The 23,243-nt window shown below is 35.9% G+C and overlaps 2 protein-coding genes across 3 annotated transcripts; both read right to left on the reverse strand.

Annotated features, from left to right (window-relative positions):
• Positions 1-829: 829 nt before the first annotated feature.
• kctd5b (potassium channel tetramerization domain containing 5b) lies at positions 830-10,798 on the reverse strand. 2 transcript variants are annotated; one of them, XM_055182973.2, is made up of 7 exons: positions 10,377-10,798; positions 7,581-7,689; positions 7,410-7,501; positions 4,757-4,852; positions 4,514-4,624; positions 2,825-2,950; positions 830-2,585 (listed from the first exon to the last, which is right to left on the reverse strand). In XM_055182973.2, exons 1-7 carry the CDS (start codon positions 10,572-10,574, stop codon positions 2,556-2,558), a joined length of 762 nt encoding a protein of 253 aa, XP_055038948.2. In that variant the 5' UTR covers positions 10,575-10,798; the 3' UTR covers positions 830-2,555. The 2 variants fall into 2 exon arrangements, with proteins under 2 accessions (XP_055038948.2, XP_055038949.1); XM_055182974.2 differs by lacking the exon at positions 4,514-4,624 and having other exon boundaries at positions 10,377-10,797.
• A 2,165-nt stretch (positions 10,799-12,963) lies between these two features.
• pdpk1b (3-phosphoinositide dependent protein kinase 1b) lies at positions 12,964-22,816 on the reverse strand. Its single transcript, XM_055182301.2, has 14 exons — positions 22,658-22,816; positions 20,871-21,065; positions 20,380-20,422; positions 20,126-20,263; positions 19,186-19,330; positions 18,820-18,917; positions 18,648-18,723; positions 18,366-18,434; positions 17,269-17,365; positions 17,004-17,177; positions 16,578-16,807; positions 16,437-16,494; positions 14,545-14,697; positions 12,964-14,462 (listed from the first exon to the last, which is right to left on the reverse strand). The coding sequence occupies exons 1-14, from the start codon at positions 22,679-22,681 to the stop codon at positions 14,355-14,357; spliced, it is 1,608 nt and encodes a 535-aa protein (XP_055038276.1). The 5' UTR covers positions 22,682-22,816; the 3' UTR covers positions 12,964-14,354.
• Between the last annotated feature and the right edge of the window lie 427 nt (positions 22,817-23,243).

A 23,243-nucleotide genomic window follows, 5' to 3' on the forward strand; every position in this document is an offset into this window, starting at 1 on the left:
CCCAATTATGACTATCTAAATATCTCTCTATCTTGGACTGTAACCCATTTTAATGTCCATTTATCTATTTGTATGTCTGTCCATGAAAATAAAATTGTAAAATTAGCAAAACATTCTAATTAATGTTAGCAAAGTTAACATTTCGTATGTCATGTTATTGTAACGTGTAAAAATATTTATGGTTTGAAAATTTGATCAATCGACAAACATTGGAAGTTCCATGGACTGAATATCAAGATGGAACAGAGTTCCACATAATTTACATATTTTATGCATGTAATAGCCCCTATACACACTAAGCAAGTTTCATGTAAATATAGTGTGAATTTCTTCATCTATGCACTCTAAAAAATTATTTTAACCCACCGTTGGATCAAAAAGGTTGAAAATATTTTTAAAAAATCACAGTTATTAATTATATAGACTTTATAGTTACATCAATAAGCTGCTTTATTTATCAATGCAGTTAGACATGCTTGATGAAATTCACAAAATCACAGTTGTGGTCACTCTTTAATATTATCAGTAAGCAGATTCTGTTCTTTACATGATGAACGACACCACAAGAGAATATATATTTAATTACATTGATTCTTGTCTTTACAGAGCAATCACTGTAAATGGAAATGCTGCTCATGTGCACAGATGGTGTAGCCTCAATAACAAGCTGGAGCCATGGATTAATCTCTGAATGAAAGGATTAAACCATAAAATCAAATAGTGCACTCCATTATGCATTAGCCCAAGCCCATAATTACATAATGTTTGCAATGATGCTGTTAAAGTGAAATGTATCAAATCATGATATGATCTTATAATGCTCTGCATGCCTGGCTTTGACAAATACTGTGCAACCAAATTAATTTTAGGATCCAGGTCAAATACCATTTAGTGATGTAGTACATATATAGTTTCTTGATTATATTTACACATTTAGCTTTATTACTGCTATACAGGAACACAGTGATTAGATTCATTGCGACTAAACTGGTAATTATATCCAGCTTGTGGAATTGACAATGATCTGCTTTCTCAAAAAAGAAACACAGACACATGGACTGATTTAAAAAAAATTGATTTATATTTTTAAAGTATAGGCTATGTGGATGTTTTTGCTACAGTTGTCTGTTTGGAGTTGACATTGGCATGAGATGATTTGTTCCATTCAGATTTTCAAACACAAGAAAAAAATACAAATATTACAGAATAACACTGTCAATATATCAAATGTGTCTGATAATAATAATAATAATAATAATAATACAGTAGTGCAAGAGCAACATATTTTACATTATAAAGGAGTAATAACATATAGTAGTTTTATATTGTAAGTAAAACAAGTTTTTATTTATAGAGCAAAAATCTTAAAGCATTATTACAATTTCATAAAAAATTCGGATAATTTACTCATCCTCATGTCATCCAATATGTTTATGTCTTTCTTTGTTCAGTCAAAAAGAAATTAAGTTTTTTTTTAGGAAAATATTCCAGGATTTTTCTCCATATAGTGGACTTTGGTGGACCTCAACAGTTTACAGTATTATTGCAGTTTTAAAGGGCTCTAAATGATCCCAACTGAGGCATAAGGGTCTAATCGAGCGAAACAATCATAATTTACACCAAAAAAATAATAGTACTTTTCTAACCACAACTTCTCATCCTGCACCAGTCCCGCGATGCGCCATCGCGACCCCACACACTACGCAATCACATCGAAACGTCATGCGAAACTTCCGCCCCAGTGTTTACAAGTGTTTAGAAAGAGGACCGTTCTGACGTTTTTATATTTGTAATGATACTAATTCATGTCTTTGTGTCAGTTTATTGCTTAAAATTGTCTGCAAGTATGCGTTTCACATATGTAACGCATGACCTTTCGATGTGATTACACAATACGCAAGGTCGCGCTGGCGCATCACGCGGCCAGTGCAAGATGAGAAGTCTTGGTTTAAAAGTATGTTTTATTTTATTTATGATGATTGTTTTACTAGACAAGACCCCCATGCCTCGGTTGGGACTGTTTGGAGAGATTGTTTGGTTCTACGTATGTGATGTTTAGCACTAAAATGGTTCCCCTATAATTATGAGCCAGTGAACCACTTTTAGTGCTAATTGGCACTATTTTTTTGAGAGGGAATGAGATTCTATATCCAACTTAAAAAAATTAAAACCAAACCAAAATCTATTATTAAATTACTACTATTATTGCTTTGTTGTATATGCAAAATAGGCCCTGGACAGTTATCAGTACAAATATGACGTATGAGTTATTAATACTAATATGGTTTTGTTAACAAAGGAAAGTGTATTGAAAGTGATTAAATGTTGCATTTCATTTTGATCCCTGAGATTTACATTGGTCCAGTTTATCAGTGTTTAAAGATCAAAGCATTTCCGTTTTTGTTAAAATACACAGGCACCATTTACAGTAGACATGCTCCTCATTTGTTGTGTGCTTTTGATGTCCGATGTGTCCGTCTAATGCTCTTACTGGAGTGAAGAGAACAAGTTACTGGAATGTTCAAGAAAGAAAGCTGTATTGTGAAACATCTAGATCATATTCTAGAACCTCGTTCCTGTAGAATCTAGAAGAAAGCATAGCACATTAATACATTACCTATATATTCAAATTTACTATAATCAAAACTCTACCACACAACTACTGTATGTTCAGAATAAAAGCTCTAAAGATTTTATGCACCTATTATTTATATTATATTATATTTTTTATGAACTATATGAACCTTTATTTATAAGAGTGTAATCCTAATTCTATTAAAATAGTATACTGTGCATTTTATATGAATTTTCGGATAGTACACACCTTGGCTTTCTCACTAGGTTGGTTGTTTCCAGTGTATGATTGATTGTGCAGCTCTTTGGAAACAACACACAGAAACTCCGCCTGATCTTCATTACCATAATTGTAGGAGGAGCCAATATTGACCAACTACACAACACAATAAAGATAAAAAGTTAAGTAAGTGTTCTAACTAATTAATCACAAAACATCAAAATGAAAAGCACATTTTCAAATCACAATTTTTTTAAATTCACAATTAACCTTTTTCTAAGATACTCTGCATGCAAGTCCATTTTTAAAAAGCAGCTTAAAAAGGGGAATTTTTATTTATTGCAAAAGTCAGATTAACTGGCAAATTTTCTTTTATTTACAATCCTACAGACAATTCGTTTTTTTACAGTTAGCATCGCTAATGTATATCTTATAAAACATTTGCAATAACTGTTGTATTATTATATTTCTTAATTTTTATAGGTACTTTTTCTTTATTTTTCTTCTGTATTTGTTTCGTGTGTCTCTACTGTTTGTTTTAAAATGTATTTTCTGTAAAGCTGTAAAAATTCCTTGTTGCACTAAAATTTTTAAGTTTAATTAACTTATTTATATATATATTATAATTAATATAATATGTATAATAAAATAAAATTATAATTTTTTTAATTATAACATAAAGTTGAAATAACTTAAGCTAATTTAACTTTATTTTTTATAATTTATAGCAACTCCTCACTAGTCAAGAAAGTTTAAATGAACTGTAAATTCAAGTTGATTAAACTTAAAAATGTAAGTGCAACAAGGAATGTTTAGAATGTATAGACGGTTTCATTGGATGCACGTGCGGTGACGCGATAAGCGTCTGGTCTGAACTTTAGTTCCGGTTTCAGTTTTTTTAATGGTCTGACTATTGCTAAACTGAACTGAAACAAATACAAAGTCAAAAATAACAAATGTTTTGGTTTCCTGGGTAATCTACGTGTTGTTTATAGCTTGTTATTTAAATAAACTACTTTTAAATTACTTTGTTGTTATTTATTGTCAGCGGAGTTTACTGGAAGTTACGTGTGGACCACAAAAGCCGCTTATTTATGTTGTTTCTGCTGAAACCATCTATACAGAAATAAATATAAACCAAATTGAATTGTTTTACTGTTAATTTCTTTTTGTACTAATTTTTTTGTTTGAATTTTATTTTAGTCTATAATTTCGTAAAAAGGCTGGTCACCTTGCAGTACCTCAGTTTGTGAACAACTTGTCTAGACAGTAAGCTAAACAGTGTCTATGGCCATTCACTTTTACTGTAAGGAAAGAAAGAACGTTGATCAAAGCAAAAAATCTCTTTTTTGTATTCTACAGAACAAAGAAACTATTGAAACGAAATTAAGCTATGTCAAAGATCACAGATTTTCCACGTGGGTGAACTGATTCTTTAACATAGAGGAAGTTGCTCTTTGTGTTTACATTTTTCAATATGAGCACACACCAAATACAGAACAATGCAAATGTATCAACATGCTCAGGAATGCATTAGTAGATTCACCCTTTCTTTTGCTAACACATGCAAAAAATGGCCACTCACAAGAAAAGATTAAAACATGCACACAGTCACAAACAATATCCACTGTAATCACTGCAATAAAACCCAGTGTTGCAGCTGACCAAGGTGCATTGCATGCAGCGGTTAGCACGGGCAGAGGGGATTGTGTGACACACCTCTCCGCTGCGGGCGGGGCGAGTTTGGCTCGACTCTTCCCCCTTCACCTCCCGAGACACAATCAGGAAAAACTCTGACTTCTGCGCCCGCCCATAACCTACACTGACAAGCTGCAACAACCAATCAGAGCATAAGCAGGTCCTGAATCATACAGTGCCAGTCAGGTGACCCAGCAGTAGCGTTTCTGTTTGCTGTGAAGCTGAAATGGTCAGAAAGAACTAGAACATTGTTTTGATGTATACCTGCTCAAACTTCCATCCATCTGACATGGTTGAGACCATCTGGGTCAGTTCTTCCTCCTGACACTGCAACACTCGGTAAACATGTTTGACTGGTGTCTACAAAGACAGACATGCAGTGTTATTATTCATTTTCCCTATAATTCACATTGACTTTTTACACTGCAGTACAGATTTATTTCAAAGTTGGATCAATTAGACTTTAATTGGTAACGCCTATGGAAGTTTTTCAACCAATATTTTCTCACATTTTGAAAATGTTTCGATATTATTGGCCCTAGTACCATTTAAAGCAACACTATGTAGTTTCCATGTAAAAATGAGTTACAGCTCCCCAATGTGGTTGAAAAGCGCAACAGTGCCTGGTATCAGACACTCTTCTGCAGGCAGGGGGAGGGGGCGGGGCTGTGTGCTCTACCCTCCACCCACTTTCAGAGTGTGCTTGTAGCAGCTAGGAGGCTGCTCAGGTTGCAGCAACAGTACAATTTGTCCAGTTAAAAGTTGTTCTATCCCTGAAATAATTTTAGAGACATTATTTAAAGGTAAAAAACTACATAGGGTTGCTTTAAAGTAATTTTTTTAAAGTTGATCTAACTTTTACTTTTTACGTTAAATGTCAGTTGTAGTTTTGCATGATGTCTGTTTATGTCTGAAGGAAATTCCATTAGTATTATATGGCAATATTACATTTTATCATTAGTCTTAAGCGATCAGATCAACAGAAAAGAAAATGTTTAGCTCATTTATGTTTGTATAACTTGATAAAAATGTATATTGTTTGGAGAATAAAAGCCTATTATGCAAATTATTCATTTTAATGTCTACACAAAATGCTGAGTTGTGTTCAAATGGTTTGGTAAAATATGGGCAAAGCCAACTGATTGGGTTTTAAATTAACCTAAGGTTGTTTTAACCAAAATACTTAGTTGTTCTCACGAGAATTTGTACGTATTTTACGAAATTCGTATGAAGTGAATCATAGAAAACCATAAGATTATCATAAAAAAACAATAACAAACCCCACCCCTTACTCCGCCCAACGTCAGAGTGGCAAAAGAAATTGTACAAAAATGTACAAATTAATACGAATTAGCCACCTCATATAATACATACAAACCGCAATGAGATAGCGTTGGTTTCAATCAGTGTTTTCAACCCATGGGTAAAATATGGACATTTTAACATAGTTTTTATTTTACTGCAAGAAATAACATTTCTTAGTTACTATACATGAGATTGGCTATATTTTAACACAAAATTATTGTTGGTAGACATGGCTGTTTTATATAACGACAACTAAATACCTTCATTTCCAGATTATGTATGTAGCTACTTTTGAGGATTTTAACATATATGATTATTTATCTTTTGTCCAATCATTTTGTTAAAATATATTTCTGTAATATTTTAGTCTTTGATTTTATGTACTTATTGGGTTTTATACATTGTTCTTAGTTGTTTTGTAAAGATAAGCTATATTTAAGAGTAAACTGTTTTTTTACAATGTATTTTCACATACTTATTACGCTTTTTAATAAAAATGACTAATAAAAACCATACCTTTACAGAGAGTTGTTTTTCGTGCATTTTCACATACTTGCTACGTTTTTTCCACAGGTCTTTTTAATTATTTTACAAAGATAAACTGTATTTTAAAAGAATGTTACTGTGTAAATACAAAGCAATTTAATAAAATAACTAATAAAAGCCGTATATTTACAGGGATTGACCTGAAAAGTAGTTTTTCATGTATTTTCACATACTTGCTACGTTTTTATACAGTTTTATAACAATTATTAACAGTAATATTCTGTAATTTAATGAATTAGGACTGTAAAAGATTCTCTGTATTTTTACGGTTTTTGTATCTAATTTTGAAAAACATTTTTTACCGTAATTTGACAGAATTTCTCTGGCAACTTTGCTGCCAGAGATTTACCGTTTTTTTACGGATTTTTTTACAGTGCAGGTTCATTTAAACAAGCAGTTGGATTTGTCAATTTTTTACCCAGCATGAGTTAAAACAAAAATGTCTTAAAATGTTTTTAAGACATGCATTTTTGGTTTGTTTTTTGCACCTTTACTACCATTTTTCATGACCCTTAGTCCAGAAAAACATATTCTACACAAGTACAAAGTTAGGATAGTAGTTTAATTAATGTAAATATATGCTAATGAGTTATTAGTTCTAATGGGGCGTACACACCAAATGCGAATTCAACGATTTGCGCGAGCCGCGAGTAGATTAAGTCAGTGCAAAGAAGCGAATAGATGGGAATTCGCGCGATTAGGATGATGCGTATGACGCAAAAAAGCGCTATTCGGTTCAAATGCATCTTTGTGCAAGTTAAAAATATTTAACTTAAGCGAAAAATTTGCATGTCATGAAGTTAAATTCCGCGATTAATCTAAAGCGATGAACATGATGCTTCGCGATTGTTGTGTACGCAGCGTAACATCATTACTTTGATGAATTCTGAATGTGTTTGCAGTTTAACTTCCCCAAATGGTCTAGGATTAAGTTTTGTATTGTAAACATGTCCACATTAAGCATATTATTTCATATCACTGTTGCCTTCTTTATGATCACAGACTGTGTGATACGACCTAAATTATTTTGGAGAAAAGCATCTGCTAAATAATTGTGTTGACTTACATGTGTAGTCTTGGCATCTCTGTCACTAATCTTATCTTTAATGAGTTTGATCAAAGATGTGATGTTGTAGAACTCCGCCTCTTCAAGAGCTCCTAAAATACACATGATCGCATGACTTTACTGTCATTGGTTTGTCATGAATCATGTATGTTGTATGTGTATGTCTCATACCCTCTTCTGTCAGGTTCCTGTTGAGAACCAGCTTGCCATGTCTAAGGTAATTCAATACCGGCCCGAAATACATCGGATCCCTGTCAATCAGGTATGCCCCAGTCTCGTCCTGTGTAAAAGAGGACACACAAAATGTATTCAATCTTTCCACTTGACCTGATTTGTTTTAAAATAACCACAAATGGTGGCTTGTTGAGGAGAGATGTGCTTTTGATGTTTTATGGTTTCTGTGAGAAGAAAATATCATACGTTTTTAAGAAGCTCATTAGACCTGGATTAACTGTAACTGAACACTTGAGTATCTTTTCGGTCACAATTCTCTTTGGAAAATGTAAAAAACGCTCACATGGGAAATGAATACAACACAGAGTAAAAATGCTGAGTGTTTCTGTGAGACTGTAAAACCTTGGCACCAAGAGAAGAAAACCATTAGAGGAAAGTGATCTTAAAAATTTATGATGCTTGTGTAACTGTGTTCAGCATCACTTTTTTTAATGGCACACAGGCCACATTCATAAAAAAAATGAATGCACCTGCACACACACACACGCACGCACGCACGCACACACACACACACACACACACACACACAATGACACCAATATTTCTTTCTACCTCTCTAACTTCCAGATTCCAAAGTAAACCTGGAGTGTGTGATCTTATTCTGAGCAAGGAAGTGATGCTGAAATCATACTTTATAAAAATGTAAAATCTGGGACATACAGAGAGAGAGAGAGAGAGAGAGAGAGAGAGAGAGAGAGAGAGAGAGAGAGAGAGAGAGAGAGAGAGAGAGAGAGAGAGAGAGAGAGAGAGAGACACTCTTGCTCTTTACAGAGTTAAAGCCTCTAGAGAGCAGGATTATTCTGGATTAGGGTTATTTTGAGATTAACGTCTGAGATTTAGAGATGAGAGGAGGTTAGACAGCCGTAACAGAGCAGTGTGATCATAAGATAATGTATTATATGTGTTATAATGAAATTATATCATGAAATGTTCACTGAAAACTGTTACATGCAATGTTAGTAATGTTATAAAACAAAAAGTGATTTTTGCATCACCAAAAACAGTTCCACTTTAGAGAATTAATTAATTATAGCATCATCTTTAGTATAATTTACTTAACATTGTCAGAAAGAAAAGGTCAAGTAATGGTCCCAAGCTGTCACTGGGGCAATTCCTTTTAAAAAGTTACAATAACACGTAGCATTTAGGTACAGATATGTGTCCATTTGGTACCAATATGTACCTTTAAAGTACTAATAAGAACTCTTTAGGTTCAAATATGTATCAAAAGTATTGCGCAGCGCAAGAAACAAATGATGGAAACGGCAAATTTCGAATACAAATCCTTTAATTCGCAAAAATGTTTAACGCTTGTTGTGGTGGTATGCGAAAAATATTAAATTCAAATAATGAGAGATGGAAACGCATTTGCCGAATAAATTCTGACGTAGGGAACATTAAACCTACGGGACTGTCTGTCTATCTGTTTCCACTTTCGTTGTCTTTACCATATATGGGGCTTGTCGTCGTCGTAATGCCCTTGCTGCTAGTGCCTGCATTAAAAATTCTGCATTCCTTTTTCTGTGCAATTTGGTAATTCTGCACTGCTAGTAAATGTATAACTTGCCAAATCGAAAGTAAATGCAGTCCTGCCTCCATTTTCAAAGTGTGCCTTGTTTTATTTACTGTTGAGGTTACCAATACCACTATTTTCGCTCGAACAACTTGATGGAAATGCACCTAATTCGCATTTGTTTGTTTTTCTCTTTTTTTGGGAATTTCGAAAAGCTTCATGTTTCGATGAAAAGCCAGACTAAATAAAGTGCTTTGGTACCTCTTTGATTTTACACCGTAAAACTCAATTGTTATTTTATTTTTAGCTCAGTTAATTTCACCAGATATGACTTCACGGTACTTGAGGCTGTACTTCAACTTAAATTTAGAGATAAATAAAATTATGAAATGTAACCCATTATGATATTTTGAAAACACAAAACTATCACTAGCTGACGCTGTCAAACTTCAACTTGCATTTAACAGACTCATTGCCCTGTTTGACCCAGTAACTTTGAACTGATTTTTGACACAGCTCAGGTGACACAAGTGGGATTGAATCCAGATTACAGGCCAAAACTGGGGCACATGTGTGTGCAGGACACAGATGATGTCATCGACATGGGTTCCCCAGGGTGCCAGACAAACAAGCTTTCCCATTAAAGGGAATGAATTGGAGAAATTATCCCACATATACAGAACAGTAGAGACCTTGTTCCCGGAGTTGGGAGGAGGGGTGAGGAGTACAGTTAAAATGTGTGTGTTTATTCAACCATATAGACAAACACAAATTACCATAAGACACCACAAAGCAATACAACAATATACATGAGCAATACAAACACACATGATAATGAACTTGACTGAAGTCAAACAACAAGATAGATTTTTGATTTTTGATGATGACCCATTTTAGGGAGAAGCCTCGTGAATTTATAAAGACAAAAATGAATTTAAACATAAGTTAAATGGACAAAATGTTGCTTTTATTGATATACTCTTTGGTCTTTACATAATAGTTTACAAAATTGTATTATATAAACAGTGTTTATTATAATGATATTATATTAATATTAAACTTTAAAAAAAGCAATGACAAATTCAAGAAGCTGTGTTTAAGTTGGTAGTAATACTCTTTATTTTTGCAATCTTTTTATCCCTACACAAATTTATAAGTTACTTATACCGTTTTGTCTGCTATTAGATGCCAGTATACCAAACTAAGAAATCTTACTTTACCTTATCTGAATCCAGATCCGGGTCCGCTTGGCACAGTCGGAACAGGAATGATTTGGGGTCCCGGCACAGAGTCTGTCGGGTGGTAAGAAAATAAGTACCACCGACGTTCAGACGGACCCATTTGGATGATCTGTGGTTGAAAGTTGTTATCGGTCGCCGACAATCGTGGCTGCTGATCTCAGCGTGACTCTCCGCCATCCTGCGCTTAAAGGCGTAAACGGAGACCGCGCGCCTTTCCAATACCAACAGAGGCGCACGGCAGCGCGCAAAGAGCGCAGGGCACTCAGAGAGAGATGATCTGTTTAATTCACATGAGCAACACACCTCAGGAATCTATTTTAGATAGGCTACAGATATTGAAAAACGCGTGCTGTTAATTCTCATAGCCCATTCGTTGCGCGAACAAGTCGTTCGCTTGAACTGATTCGGCACCGGATTCAGTGGAACCGATTCGCAAAACGGTTGGCGATCACTTGAATGTACGGGATTACCAGTAAGACATAAAATGAGAGTAATACGTTTAGGCAATATGCAGGAAAGAATCAGACGTGATGCTGTATGCTTCGATATATTAATATGACCCTGGACCACAAAACCAGTCATAAGGGTCGATTTTTCCCTTAATATCACCTGACTAAATAGTTTCCATTGATGTATGATTTTGTAAGGAAAATATTTGGTAGAGATACAACTATTTGAAAATCTGGAATCTGAGGGTGCAAAAAAATCTAAATGTTATTGTCCAAATTAAGTCCTTGGCAACACATATTAATAATGACAAATAAAGCTTTGATGTTTTTACTGTAGGAAATTTACAAAAATCTTCATGGCACATGATCTTTAATGACTTTGGCATTAAAAAATGTGATGAATCATACAATGTATTGTTGGCTATTGCTACAAATATACCTGTGCAACTTATGACTGGGTTTGTGGTCCAGGGTCACATATATATAATTTTTTGTAGTTATTTTAAGTTATCCCTTTTATAGATGATACTTAAATTATCTAACGGATTAATGTGTAGGTCTGCAGCTACAATGGTGTTTTGATAGCATTTAATTTTTAGATTTGAGATATAGATATCAAAATTATAACTTTTAAAATGCATGCATTTGTATTTTTATTGTTTTGAAATCAAGTTTAAAAGTTTTGTTAAAAGTATTTAACCATGTGCAAATAGATGAGTTTCAGCAGTTGTTATGAAATGAGAAACAAATTCATTATATTTTAAAGTAGTCAATGAATGAATGTTGTGCCCAAACAATGATAAATGACTTACATTTAGCCAACACAGACTGCTGTGTCACCAAAGTATGCAAAGTGTGCAAAAGTCACCAAAGTATTGAAAAAAAAATTTCTGATTTAAAAAAAAAAAGATCCTTGACTGTTGGCTATCAATCATAAGGTGATTTTTTTTAAGCAGTGCTCTGTAAAAATATATTTTGTTGAATCAACTCGGATTAACAAGTCATTTCAACTTACTATTATTTATCTTGACTAGAGATGAGTTGTTATAACTTATAAAATTAAGTTGACTTTTATCAACTATATTTTATAAGTTGTGACAACTCATCTCTGTTGACATGACTTGTAGATTGATGGAAGTTGATTTAGTAGTTGATTTAACAAAGAATTTTTAAGGCAGCAAAGTATTTTTTACAGTGTGCGTGTTCATTGTGTGTAATGCATAAATGTGACTGTAAAACACATATTTTAGGTATGGGAGTGTTACATTTTGGGTTTTGGTATTTGAACTAAAGACATCGGTCTAGGAAATCTGGCAACCCGGGATGATGCTACAATACATGACAAGTTGGCATCAATTTGAATTTTCATGAATGTGGAGGGAAGCAGGTTTTACTATTAAAGGGTTGTAAGTTAATGATCATATCCCATTCTGTCTTTTCATCTCATAAGAGGTACATTTCTCAAGGGCAACAGTTACTACTAGACCAAGTAGACATTAAAGCTTTGTACTGAAACCTGAAATTGATTACAAATTGGTTGGCATTTTATAATTGCACTTTAATTTTAAAGGTGCAGTGTTTAAATTTCAGCTGCATCTAGTGGTGAGTTTGCGAATTGCAACCAACGGCTTAGTCCACTGCTCACCTCTTGCTTTTTAAACACATAGAGAAGCTACGGTAGCCGCCACCGGACAAACATGTCATTGTTGGAGACAACTTAGTAAAAAAGTTTGTCCGTTAAGGGCTTCTGTAGAAACATGGCTGCACAAAATGGCAGCTTCCATGTAAGGGCACCCTCTGTGTATGTAGATAAAACGTCTCATTCTAAGGCAATAAAAACATAACGGCTCATTATGAAAGGTCTTTTCACACTCCTGATTATTTAGTTTTGTATATTATTTTGCATTTCTGTCAAGAGATCCTTCTAAAAATTACACACTGCACCTTTAAGTCCTTTAAGTTTTAGAGAGACCAATTCAAGCTAAACGCACCATGACAGTAAACATGCTGCTAACGTTCACGATAACATGCTTTCACTTCAGTCGACCAGAGCATCATCACTATTCAACCAATCATCTGTGACCATACACTTGACACTAAGAAAAAATGAGACAGGATTTGTTGACCTAAAACTCTACATGCTTTATTTCAGTTCTAGGTTTTGCCGAGCGCAAAAGTTCGACAAGAAGAATACACACATTGCCTAAATGCACAAAGGCCCCACACGCGCACGCACACTTTATCACACTCATAGACACACGCATTCGCACACACAGACGAGCGGGGCCGTGCGCACGCAGGCATTAAATTATCAGAAATGAGCCAATCACTGCGCAAATAGAAAATGTATATGATATAGTAAGAAAACAAAAGCAGTAAAATATCATAGTTTACAATAATTCTTCACATTCAAAGGCTTTACATATTCAATACATACACAGCAAGGCCCTGGAACATGACTTCAATCCAAATATGCTTTCATATATTAGAATTTAAATAACACAGAGAAGCCAGGCCAGAACGGAACGGCCCAATAACCTTATACAAGAATAAAAATACAAAACCTGGATCCTAGAGTCACCTCATAAGTCGCCTCCCATTTTCAATATTACATCAACTGTACATCACAGTCATTTGTTACCGATCAGGAAGACACACACGCACTCACTCGCTCGCTCGATCAATCAATCAATCGCAGTCTGACGGTCTCACAAACTTCCTGTTAAAAACGGCCAAATGAGAGGAGCCAAACACACACACGCACACAATCAGATTGCCCCTCCATCACGAGCCCCCGAACAGCAATGCATACTGTCACATTGCAAGCACTTGAAAGGAAAACAGCTAAACAGGAAACTCAGTCGTGCTTTTCGTTCAGGGCCCGGGCAGGGGTGATATACTACCCCCTTAACCCACGTTACCAATGCGGCTTTCACGTGGCTGTCTTGTGTTTATAGATTTATTCGGGACGTGCTGAGGAACACCTCAAAAACATTCGACGCCACAACCTCCAATCAGAATCAGCAAGACCAGTTACTGTAGCCAATAAGGGGTAAAAGGACCCGCCTTAATTTTAAACGCAAACTAAAGCGACACTTTGGAGAAAAGCATTTAGGTCTTTTTCAGGTGAGGGGTTGGGCGTGTGTGTGTGTTTGCGTCGAGCAAAAAAAAAGAAAAGAAAGTGTGCACTCGTTTCTCTATAGATGGGTGGAGATTGCACAGGTCGAAGACGATGCTAAAAATCAAAGGAACGATTTGCGTAGTGATCTGACTATGTGATAAAGGTTTCTGTGGCTCTGCTATGGCCTTGCTGCTTTTGCTTGCAAAGACACCCTTTGTCGGGGTGCTTAACAACTGAATCCGAAAGTGCCAGGGAGAGAAGGGACTGATATAGGAAGAGACAGAAAGACAATATATAGCTGGAGAGGTGTCTCTACGGGGCGTGTCCCTGCTCTGTGATTGGTTGGAGGGCTGTGGGTGGTGTCGCCGAATGAGAAAAGCTGTAGTCCTATAGACCGTGGTGTTTGTGATAGATCTTCCTCCACACCTCCTGGATTTTCTTGCACCATTTATCAGCGTTGCCGCTTGGGTCCATTAGATAGTACGTCCGGTTTGGCTAAGAAGAAAACGCAATTAATTCAACTTCTACCTTGCAATACTGATTTCATGAATGCAGATAAGATAAGAAATGTCATTACCGTGTGAACGAAGAAAGTTTTAAAGTTCTTTGCTTCGGGTCGGAGCTCGAGTGACCAAGGAATCTCCCCTTTCAGTACTTTATTGACCGGGTCCACGTAGTACAAGTGAGGACCCTCTGTCAGTAGCAACTGCCTCCTCCGGGCAAACAGACCCTACACACAAATTGTTATAAAATTATGATTTGAAAATATATAATTTTAGTCCTGGATGCATATTCGTCAACACAGCGAAATAATGCATGTCCACTACAACCCTATGTAGTACCTATTGCAAACTTATGCTACATACGTAGCATCACGGTTCTCGCTCTAGATTACTCGCGGGATTTAACTTTGTGCCATACAAATTTTTCACTCGAGTTGAATATTTTCAGCTTGCACGAAGACGGCAACCGTGTTGCCCAATTTGCGTCGTTCGGATCACCCCGCGCCAGTTTGCGTCCTTTCATATTTGCGCAAATCGTTAAATTCGCATTTGGTGTGTATGCCCCATAAGGCTGGGTAAAAATAAGATTCTCAGATTTTAATCAATCTTCAATTTAACAAAAGAATATAGATTCGGAAAATCCTTGAATAAATTTTTCCAAAATTACATGATTATCCTCGTAAACGTGGTCTGTTGTGTGAATGTAAACAATTCAGAAAGAAATCGCATCTGTAACAGTATATTGGATCCGTGCATTACATGTAAGTTTTAACTCTTTCCCCACCATTGACGAGTTATCTTGTCAATTAAGAGAAAACGCTTCCTTGCCAATGACGAGTTTTTACGCCAATCCATATCTCTGCTATTATCCACTAGGTGGTGCTCTACCTTATAAAACACTATAGCATGTTTTGATCATCGCTCTGAACCTGAACTCTAATAAAAGCCCTTTACAAAACTGCAATTATGCAAAATTTGGTATTGTTGAAGAAAACTACGCATATTTGCGAGGTGATAAAACAAACAAATGAAGGTAGGATAAAAAATGTTATTTGTAGAAAATTTTCAGAAAGGCTTTACGTTTGCGAAAATCATAAAAATGCTGCCGCTGGGCATTTTTTTTAAATAAATGCTGGCAGGGAAAGAGTTAAAGTGACAACTAGAGATGAAACGTCATGCTAATTTTACATGCAAGTGCACTTTTGTTCGCATAAACAAAAACAAACCGGGGTTAAAAATTAAACCGCCAATCTTTACATCTGAAAACAAACCAAATAAATTTTAAGTCTGCAAAAGTAAATATTTAAATTAAATATTGATAACTAATCGATATTGGACTGATCAAAATCATATAAATCAAGACTCAAATCGATTAACCAAACTGAACGCAATACGCAGCACTATTGCAGAGCTTTATTTCTGTTGCATAGCATGCCATAAAACTGCTTATTGAAAATATTAGGAATAACATTATTCATTAAAATGTTAATTTTATTATTAGCAACTTTTTATTAATTTGAATATAGACCGTTTCATCGGACGCACGTGCACTGACGCGATACATGTCTGGATCCGAACTTTACTTCCAGTTTCATTTTTTTTTATTGTCTGACTACTGATCTCTTGAACAAATGTCTCGTCGAGAATTACTAATGTTTTGGTTTCCTAGGTAATCTATGTGTTGTTTTTTGCTTGTTATATAAATAAACTACGTTTAAAGAACTTTGTTGTTATTTATTCTAAGCAGAGTTTACCGGAAGTTACGTGCAGACCACGACAGCCGCTTGTCTATGTTGTTACTGCTGAAACCGTCTAGTGACAGCTTAATATGGTACAAGCTGGATGCACATCATGACTTTTTTACCATGAAATATTGTTTAATATTTCCTCAAAAGACAATTGTCATGACATTTTGAAATCAAATTTGGGTAATTTGTAGTTGTAAACAAAATCAACAGTGACTCACTTTGCGTTTGTCCACTGGACCCATTTTTAGGATGAGGTTATTTTCCACAAACTGGTGCCTGTAAGAAATCAAGACAGATTTACAGCAGGCATGCATGAATAAAGTCAAACAAATTTTGTTTATGTCCAGTCTAATATTTACCATGGGTTGGCGGCAGTCTGCTTGTCCAGCAGGATGCGTTTTTCCTCCTCGCTATACTGCAGGTCAAGCTCCATACTATTACTGTCCAACTCATGAATATGTATAAACTGATCCACACTAGGGGAGGGGCTATACGTTGGAGGACTCGGCTCTACTGTAAAGGGAACTAAAGGGGTGGGGCCAGGCTGTGCCACCTGCATAAAACTGAACTGGCTCAGGAGATCATCATACTGAAAGAGGAAAGAGATTACAAATAGTTTAGATTTTGTGAAAGTGTGCAAATCTGCCAAGGTGATTAGCATGCATTTGTTTGCTGGTAAAATACTAGCTCAAGTTAAAAACCTGGATATAAAGTTCTGGAAAAATCAAGATCAAGTATGAACAATCAATATAGTGATGCTTAATGTGATGTTTGTGTTAACTCACATTGCCATAGCAATCCTCATCATCCTCGGACATGGCAGGCAGATATGCCGTTAATTTGGGTGGAGTTTGCAAATGCAGATCATCCCAGCCGACTGACTCAAAGAAAGGGTGAGACTTCAGGGGCCCGTATCCGCCCATCTCCTCACAGCCAATCCGCTTACACGGTTCCAACGACTGTGAAAATAAGACATCAGATAATGTAGTTAATGATCCGCGCCTACACAAAAACTAACAAACTAACTAACACTGATGATTAAAGGCTGACCAGAAGTTGCTCCACCAGGTCCTTTGCTTTAGGGAAAAATTTCTCAGGAAACTCATATTCCAGTTTTATAATCTTCTGGAATATTAGATACTCATTCCTGTAACAAATTAAAAACACAGGGTTAGTCTAACCAGGGTTTCCTTATACACTATATGGGTGATTCTCACGAAACCATTGAAGCACCACGGCACTAATGATTTTAGCTTTAAAATGTGTAATATAGTAACATTAAAAAGCATCAGAATTAACACAATACTGTGTTCTACCTTGCACAATGTGTGATTTCAACATAAGAATTTATAATTGGAAATTTTATCTCATTTTCTGCTGAAATTCTCATTACCGCAATGTGTCCGGCTGTGTTTGAACATGCGTTATGTTGTAATTTAATCAAATTAACAAAAATATTAAGAAAAAAAATAAATGGATGTTTTGTTAGACTACTTTACATGACAGAAAAAATATTTACTGAATATTCATGTATAATAATAATGAAGAAAAATTAGGACAATGATGTGTCCATGCCTGATGTTCTCATCCTCCGCAACACTTTTTGAGAACAGTTTAAGCACACATACAGAATTTTAATAAAGTTTGATTTTGAGTGACCAAGCACATGGACCAGTTACTTCAAGATGGCTACCAGGTAAGATCATTTTTTTTACAGTTAATTTGAAATATTGTCTTGTCAGAATGATTACACGACATTTTGATTATCATTACCGCAACAGATGCTTATTAAATGTTAATTTAATTAATAGAAGCATAATACTTTGACTTTAAATGCATGTGCAGAATCTCCAAATTATGTTCTTTCAGGTTTGTCATATCATTTTGAAAATATGTCAGTGTTGATGTTTTCTGACTGTTGCGGTAATGAGATTTTTTAGGACTAATTTTTAAAATTATGTTACAAAAAGTGTTAAATGATAAGTAAAAGTTTTTAAATTAATGTTCCCATTTACTCCAGACTTTTTTTTTCAATGTCTGGTGGGAAAATAAGTAAATTTAAGCAATTTTTACATTTTAATGCTTGACATTTTTAAAACCAAGTTTTCGTGAGAATCACCCATATAGGGTGCTGAAAGTTAACTTACCCGGCTCTAAATGGCGGCAGACCAGCAACAAGCTGATAGATGATGCAGCCTAATGCCCACAGATCCGAACTGCCATATGAAACATTACAATAAATAAATCATTAGACATAATCATCACACTTTCTTCTAAATGTGATTATAAATCTCCTGTTATTAATGCCGATTTTATAGACATTTTTACTGGATTTGCCAGACAAACTGTTAAATAACAAACACACAACCCTTTGTGAATTAGGCCAATGAAATCATGACAACAGCACAATATTCATTATCTGTGTTTACCTCTTGCAGGCAGATTTCTCAGTTAGTAACTCGGGCGAGACGTATTGAGCCGTACCAACAAATGAGTTTGCTCTCGCTGCGGGGGAAACGTTACAATGACAATATCATTTAATAAAAGTACTGTCAGGATACTACGCAAGTTGTTTTTCAGCTGTTCATCCAAGCGTTTTACCTTGTTTGCTCTCAGACGACAGTTGCTTGGCCGTGCCAAAGTCTGTTATTTGAATGTGCATCTCCTCACTAAGCAGAATATTTTCTGGCTTTAAGTCTCTGTAATAAAACCACAACATAATCGAAATAACTTGCGCAATACAACAGCATTTCACAAAAAAACTTTCACTTTCATTTTGAAATATTAAACATTAATGGGAAAGATAACAGCTGCACTGCAAACACGATTAAAAAAATACATAGATGTATATGCATAGGTTTATTAAATTTAGAAAAATTGTAAATGATCTTAAAGTGCTCTCTTAACTTTTTCTACAGCTGAAAACAAACCAGAAATTTTTTTTAACTTTATAACAAAAGGACTGACCTGTGGATGATGCCTTTCTGATGCAGATACTCCAGAGCACAAACTATCTCTGCCGAGTAGAACCGCGTGCAGGTCTCATCAAATGAGCCGATTTTTCGAATGTATTTCAGCAGTTCGCCATTTTTAGCGTAGCTCAGACCAAAATCTAAGGGTATGTTCAGGAACATATCAGATGATAAACATTAAACTCATTTAAGGTGAACTCCTAACAAATCCTGCTTGTAAAAGGGGACGCCTCCAGGGGTAAGTGTGTCTGAATGTGTATATCAAATTTAACCAATAGTAAGGCTTAACGACAAAGACAGGGTGACGCGGGAGCCAGGAAGTATATCTCTATCTGAAATATTGCCAAAGACGGCGTTACAGGGACGCAGGAAGTATGGCAAGGGAGACGCAGCGTCTCGTTCCCTTTTTAGGGAACAAGTGTTTCATACTTAACCCAAGACGTTTTCATTTGTCAAACACAACTATGCAAAAAAGCATTTTGGTATGAATCAACATTCGCATACAGAAAATATAAGCATTTAAAAAGTCTAGAATTTTATGATATTATCCTACACTACACAGGGAATAATATGGATATTATAAAATAGATCTATCTATGTATATTTTCAAAAACCTCCCAGGGCCTTGAATTTTTTCCCCAGATTTACAAACTTTTAAGGATTTCAAGGACCCGTGGGAACCCTGGGAATAGATTAATTGGCTAAAGTTTGAAACAAAATGCCAGTCTGGGTGATGAAGTGAAATGCTAGCTCCCCCTTGTGCCAGAGTTAAAAAATATCTACTGTCAACTGCGTGTTATGTTTTTAAATAATATCTCGTGCACAGCTTTATATCACATTATGACATTATTTTGGCCACCTGCTATCTACGTCAACACCAGCTATTAAAATGTTCATACTGGTTGATGACAGGCGAGTATGTGAGTGAAGGATACACAGCTTCTCCTCGTCCTGAAAGGTGAAGTAAAGCTTAACAAAGAAAGGATGATCCAGGTGCGACATGATGTCTCTCTCTCTCTTGACATATTGAGCTTTATTCTCCTTCATTATGTGGCGCTTCTCCAGGATCTTAACTGTTTGAATACATTTTGGCACATAAACAGTTCTCGGTACAAGTTTCAAATCCAAATGCTTGTACAATGTTAAATTACACGTATATAGTTTAACTCAAACTAATGCTGTGACTTACTTGCATATTCCTTCGCCGTTGAGGTTTCTTTTGCCAAGACAACCTGTCAGCAACAAAGATGGAGAGTAGTGCATTAGTTTGATTCATTTTTGCAATGAACAGTACTTATAATATATAAATCATATCACATTACATTTGTAAGGCTTGAAGCCTTGCTTAATGTTAATTTTTTTTAATGGATGTAAAGATTTTAGGCCAAGTGATCGTGCAAGACTTCATTGACATGACATTTTGATTGTGACTCATCACTTTAAGATTTATTCCAGCCTGACAAGAATTTGTACGTATTTTACGAGTTTGCTAATTCGTAGGAAGCTAATCGTAAAAAATTTGCGGTTAGCCACCTCTTAAAATATGTACGAACTGCCATGAAATTGCATTGTTTATTCCTGTGCTGTAGCAAAGTTGTTAAGTACAAAATGAAACTGAGATTTTAACTCTTTTAATCTCTTAAGGTCGCACAAAAGGTTCCTGTGTGTGCACATGACAACGGTAGAGAAGGAGCCTTCTCCCAATATTTTGCCGAATCGGAAATCTTCGGGTCGCTTCTTGCGAGGCTGAGTCGGCTGGGGGGGTTGGACCTGTCCCTCCATGCTGTTGCCGTGGAGACGGGGCGTGTCCTGCTGGCCTCTTACCATGGATGGACAGGAGATGAGAACAGAGGAGTGGAGGGATGCAACATCATACTGACAAGAAAGAAAGAGAGAACCTTGGTCATTCCTTGGCCTTAAAACACATATGATGTAATGCCTGTTTGCATGATGTCATCGCTGGAGCTTCATAACAGCAAGTGACAAGTGTGATGACATCACTAACAGATGAAGGAAAACAGCTTTAATACTGGTTTAAGTATTAGCAATCTTTAACAATTTTAAAAGCATTTACACAAAGCCAAGTGTTTACAAAAACACAAAATCTGTAAATAAAAAGATTTAAACACTCTTCTCATTGCATCTTTATTATTTTCAAGTTACTAACATTTAAGGCTTTTAAAATGTGCAATTGTGAAACTTTTGTAAAAGGGAACCATACCGACTACATCGCAAAACGACCAAATAGGTTTGTCCACACTTCTCCCACACCCACCCACACAGCCGAATATAATCACCAGTTTACTGTAACTTACTGTACTCGTAATCAGCATTCCTACATATAATGAGCTTCAAAACAACACCATAAAACTATACATGAACCAGGTCAACAACATCAAGTGCCTTCTTGAACAAGTGCCTTAACTACACAACCAAACAAATGAGTTTAAACCCAACCTAACTTATTATAAATGACCAGAGAAATAACAGCTACCAACAAGACCCAAAACGACCTTTGCTGGATCAAAGCCAGCTTACATCTTGATAAACCTTCAGCCAACTATTTGGTATCTGTTTAATGTTTATTATGCTAGTTCTCAGCGGATTTGTTAATCAATCACCCATCACATTTATCAAGGTTTGGTCTAAATAAAATCATATATACAGCATGATTTATGTTAACACTAGACTGTCAAGAAGGTAAACCTCTAAGCCACTTGTATAGGCCTCGAGACTGTGAATATGTTGATTTTACTAACTAACACGTCTAAATAAACCAATGATAACGCAGAAAACCCCATGTCTAGACTTTTGGCAGGTAGTATTAATAAATATTCCCTAAAATATGATTTAAAAATTACCAGCTGAAACGCAAACGAGGTTAGACACCCAAGGCGACTTGGGCTAGCAGCTCTACCTGACTCCTGAAGTCAAGCCAGTTTCATATTTACTTCAAGACGTAAACACATCTTCCAAATATCGCATTAATGTGATGAATTAATGTGTCGAAAGAGAAATAAAAATAACGCAGATTGAAAGCAAGTTTCACACAGGGTGTATCAAAGCCCTGTGTCGTGAGTTAGCGGTCAGGCTAACGGGTAAGAAAACAAGCAACTTCATTTGTTGACAGAACTAGCTCGCGGGGCTTAAGGACAATAATATCAATATTTATTTACAATACACCTTAAAAAATACACACATCGAGCCTAATCATTCATTCAGAAATTCCTGTACAAAACACGAAAATATCTTAAGTTGACACTTCCTGGTTTAATGACTTGCGCTTGTTTTGGGGACTAGCATGCTAACGGTGCTATAAACGCTAAAGCTAGATGCTACAGCTAACAGCGGGTAGCAGTGCTAGCGTCCCGCGCCGCCACCAACAAAAAACGCGTTAACGAGCGGCGCGTGCGACGAGGCGCGAGGCGGCTTCGAGCCCGCGCCCTTTAGACACCGGCGGTACTCACGATCTGACTCGTGGCTCTTGCCATGGAAGTTTTCCGTTGGTAATTTATTTGGGATTAAATAATTGTGGAGACCAGAGTCATGGCCGCCCTCTCTGCGCCTTCATTTCACGGCTGTGACGTCACGCCACAACAACATTACTGCAGTCAAGAGGAAAAAAATAGATGCGCGCCCCCAAACGGTAAATCCCAAAAAATCCATGTGGTAGAGGTATCAAGGGACCTTAGTAGGGGCCACTTAAATTTTAATTGCTATAGAAAACGAACACACCGTCGATTAAAAAAGTGTACAATGTTTGCACAGAGGAAATATATGTGGTTAGACATTTACCATGGTATTTGAAGTATTGAATACCACGGTATATGAGCATGGCAAGTGCCCTACAGTGAAAGATGATGGGTGTGGGAACCTTGCAAAAAAAATAAATTCCACTGTCATAAAAGTATGTTAAATTGGTGATATTTTGTTAAATGCTGCTTTTTTGTAATTGGTTAAAGGGGACATACCATGAAAATCAGACTTTTCCATGTTTAAGTGCTATAACTGGGTCCTCTGTGCTTTTATCAACCTAGAAAATGTAAATAAGAT

The sequence above is a fragment of the Misgurnus anguillicaudatus genome, chromosome 25, assembly GCF_027580225.2.
Source record: "Misgurnus anguillicaudatus chromosome 25, ASM2758022v2, whole genome shotgun sequence".
NCBI classification, from domain to species: domain Eukaryota; kingdom Metazoa; phylum Chordata; class Actinopteri; order Cypriniformes; family Cobitidae; genus Misgurnus; species Misgurnus anguillicaudatus.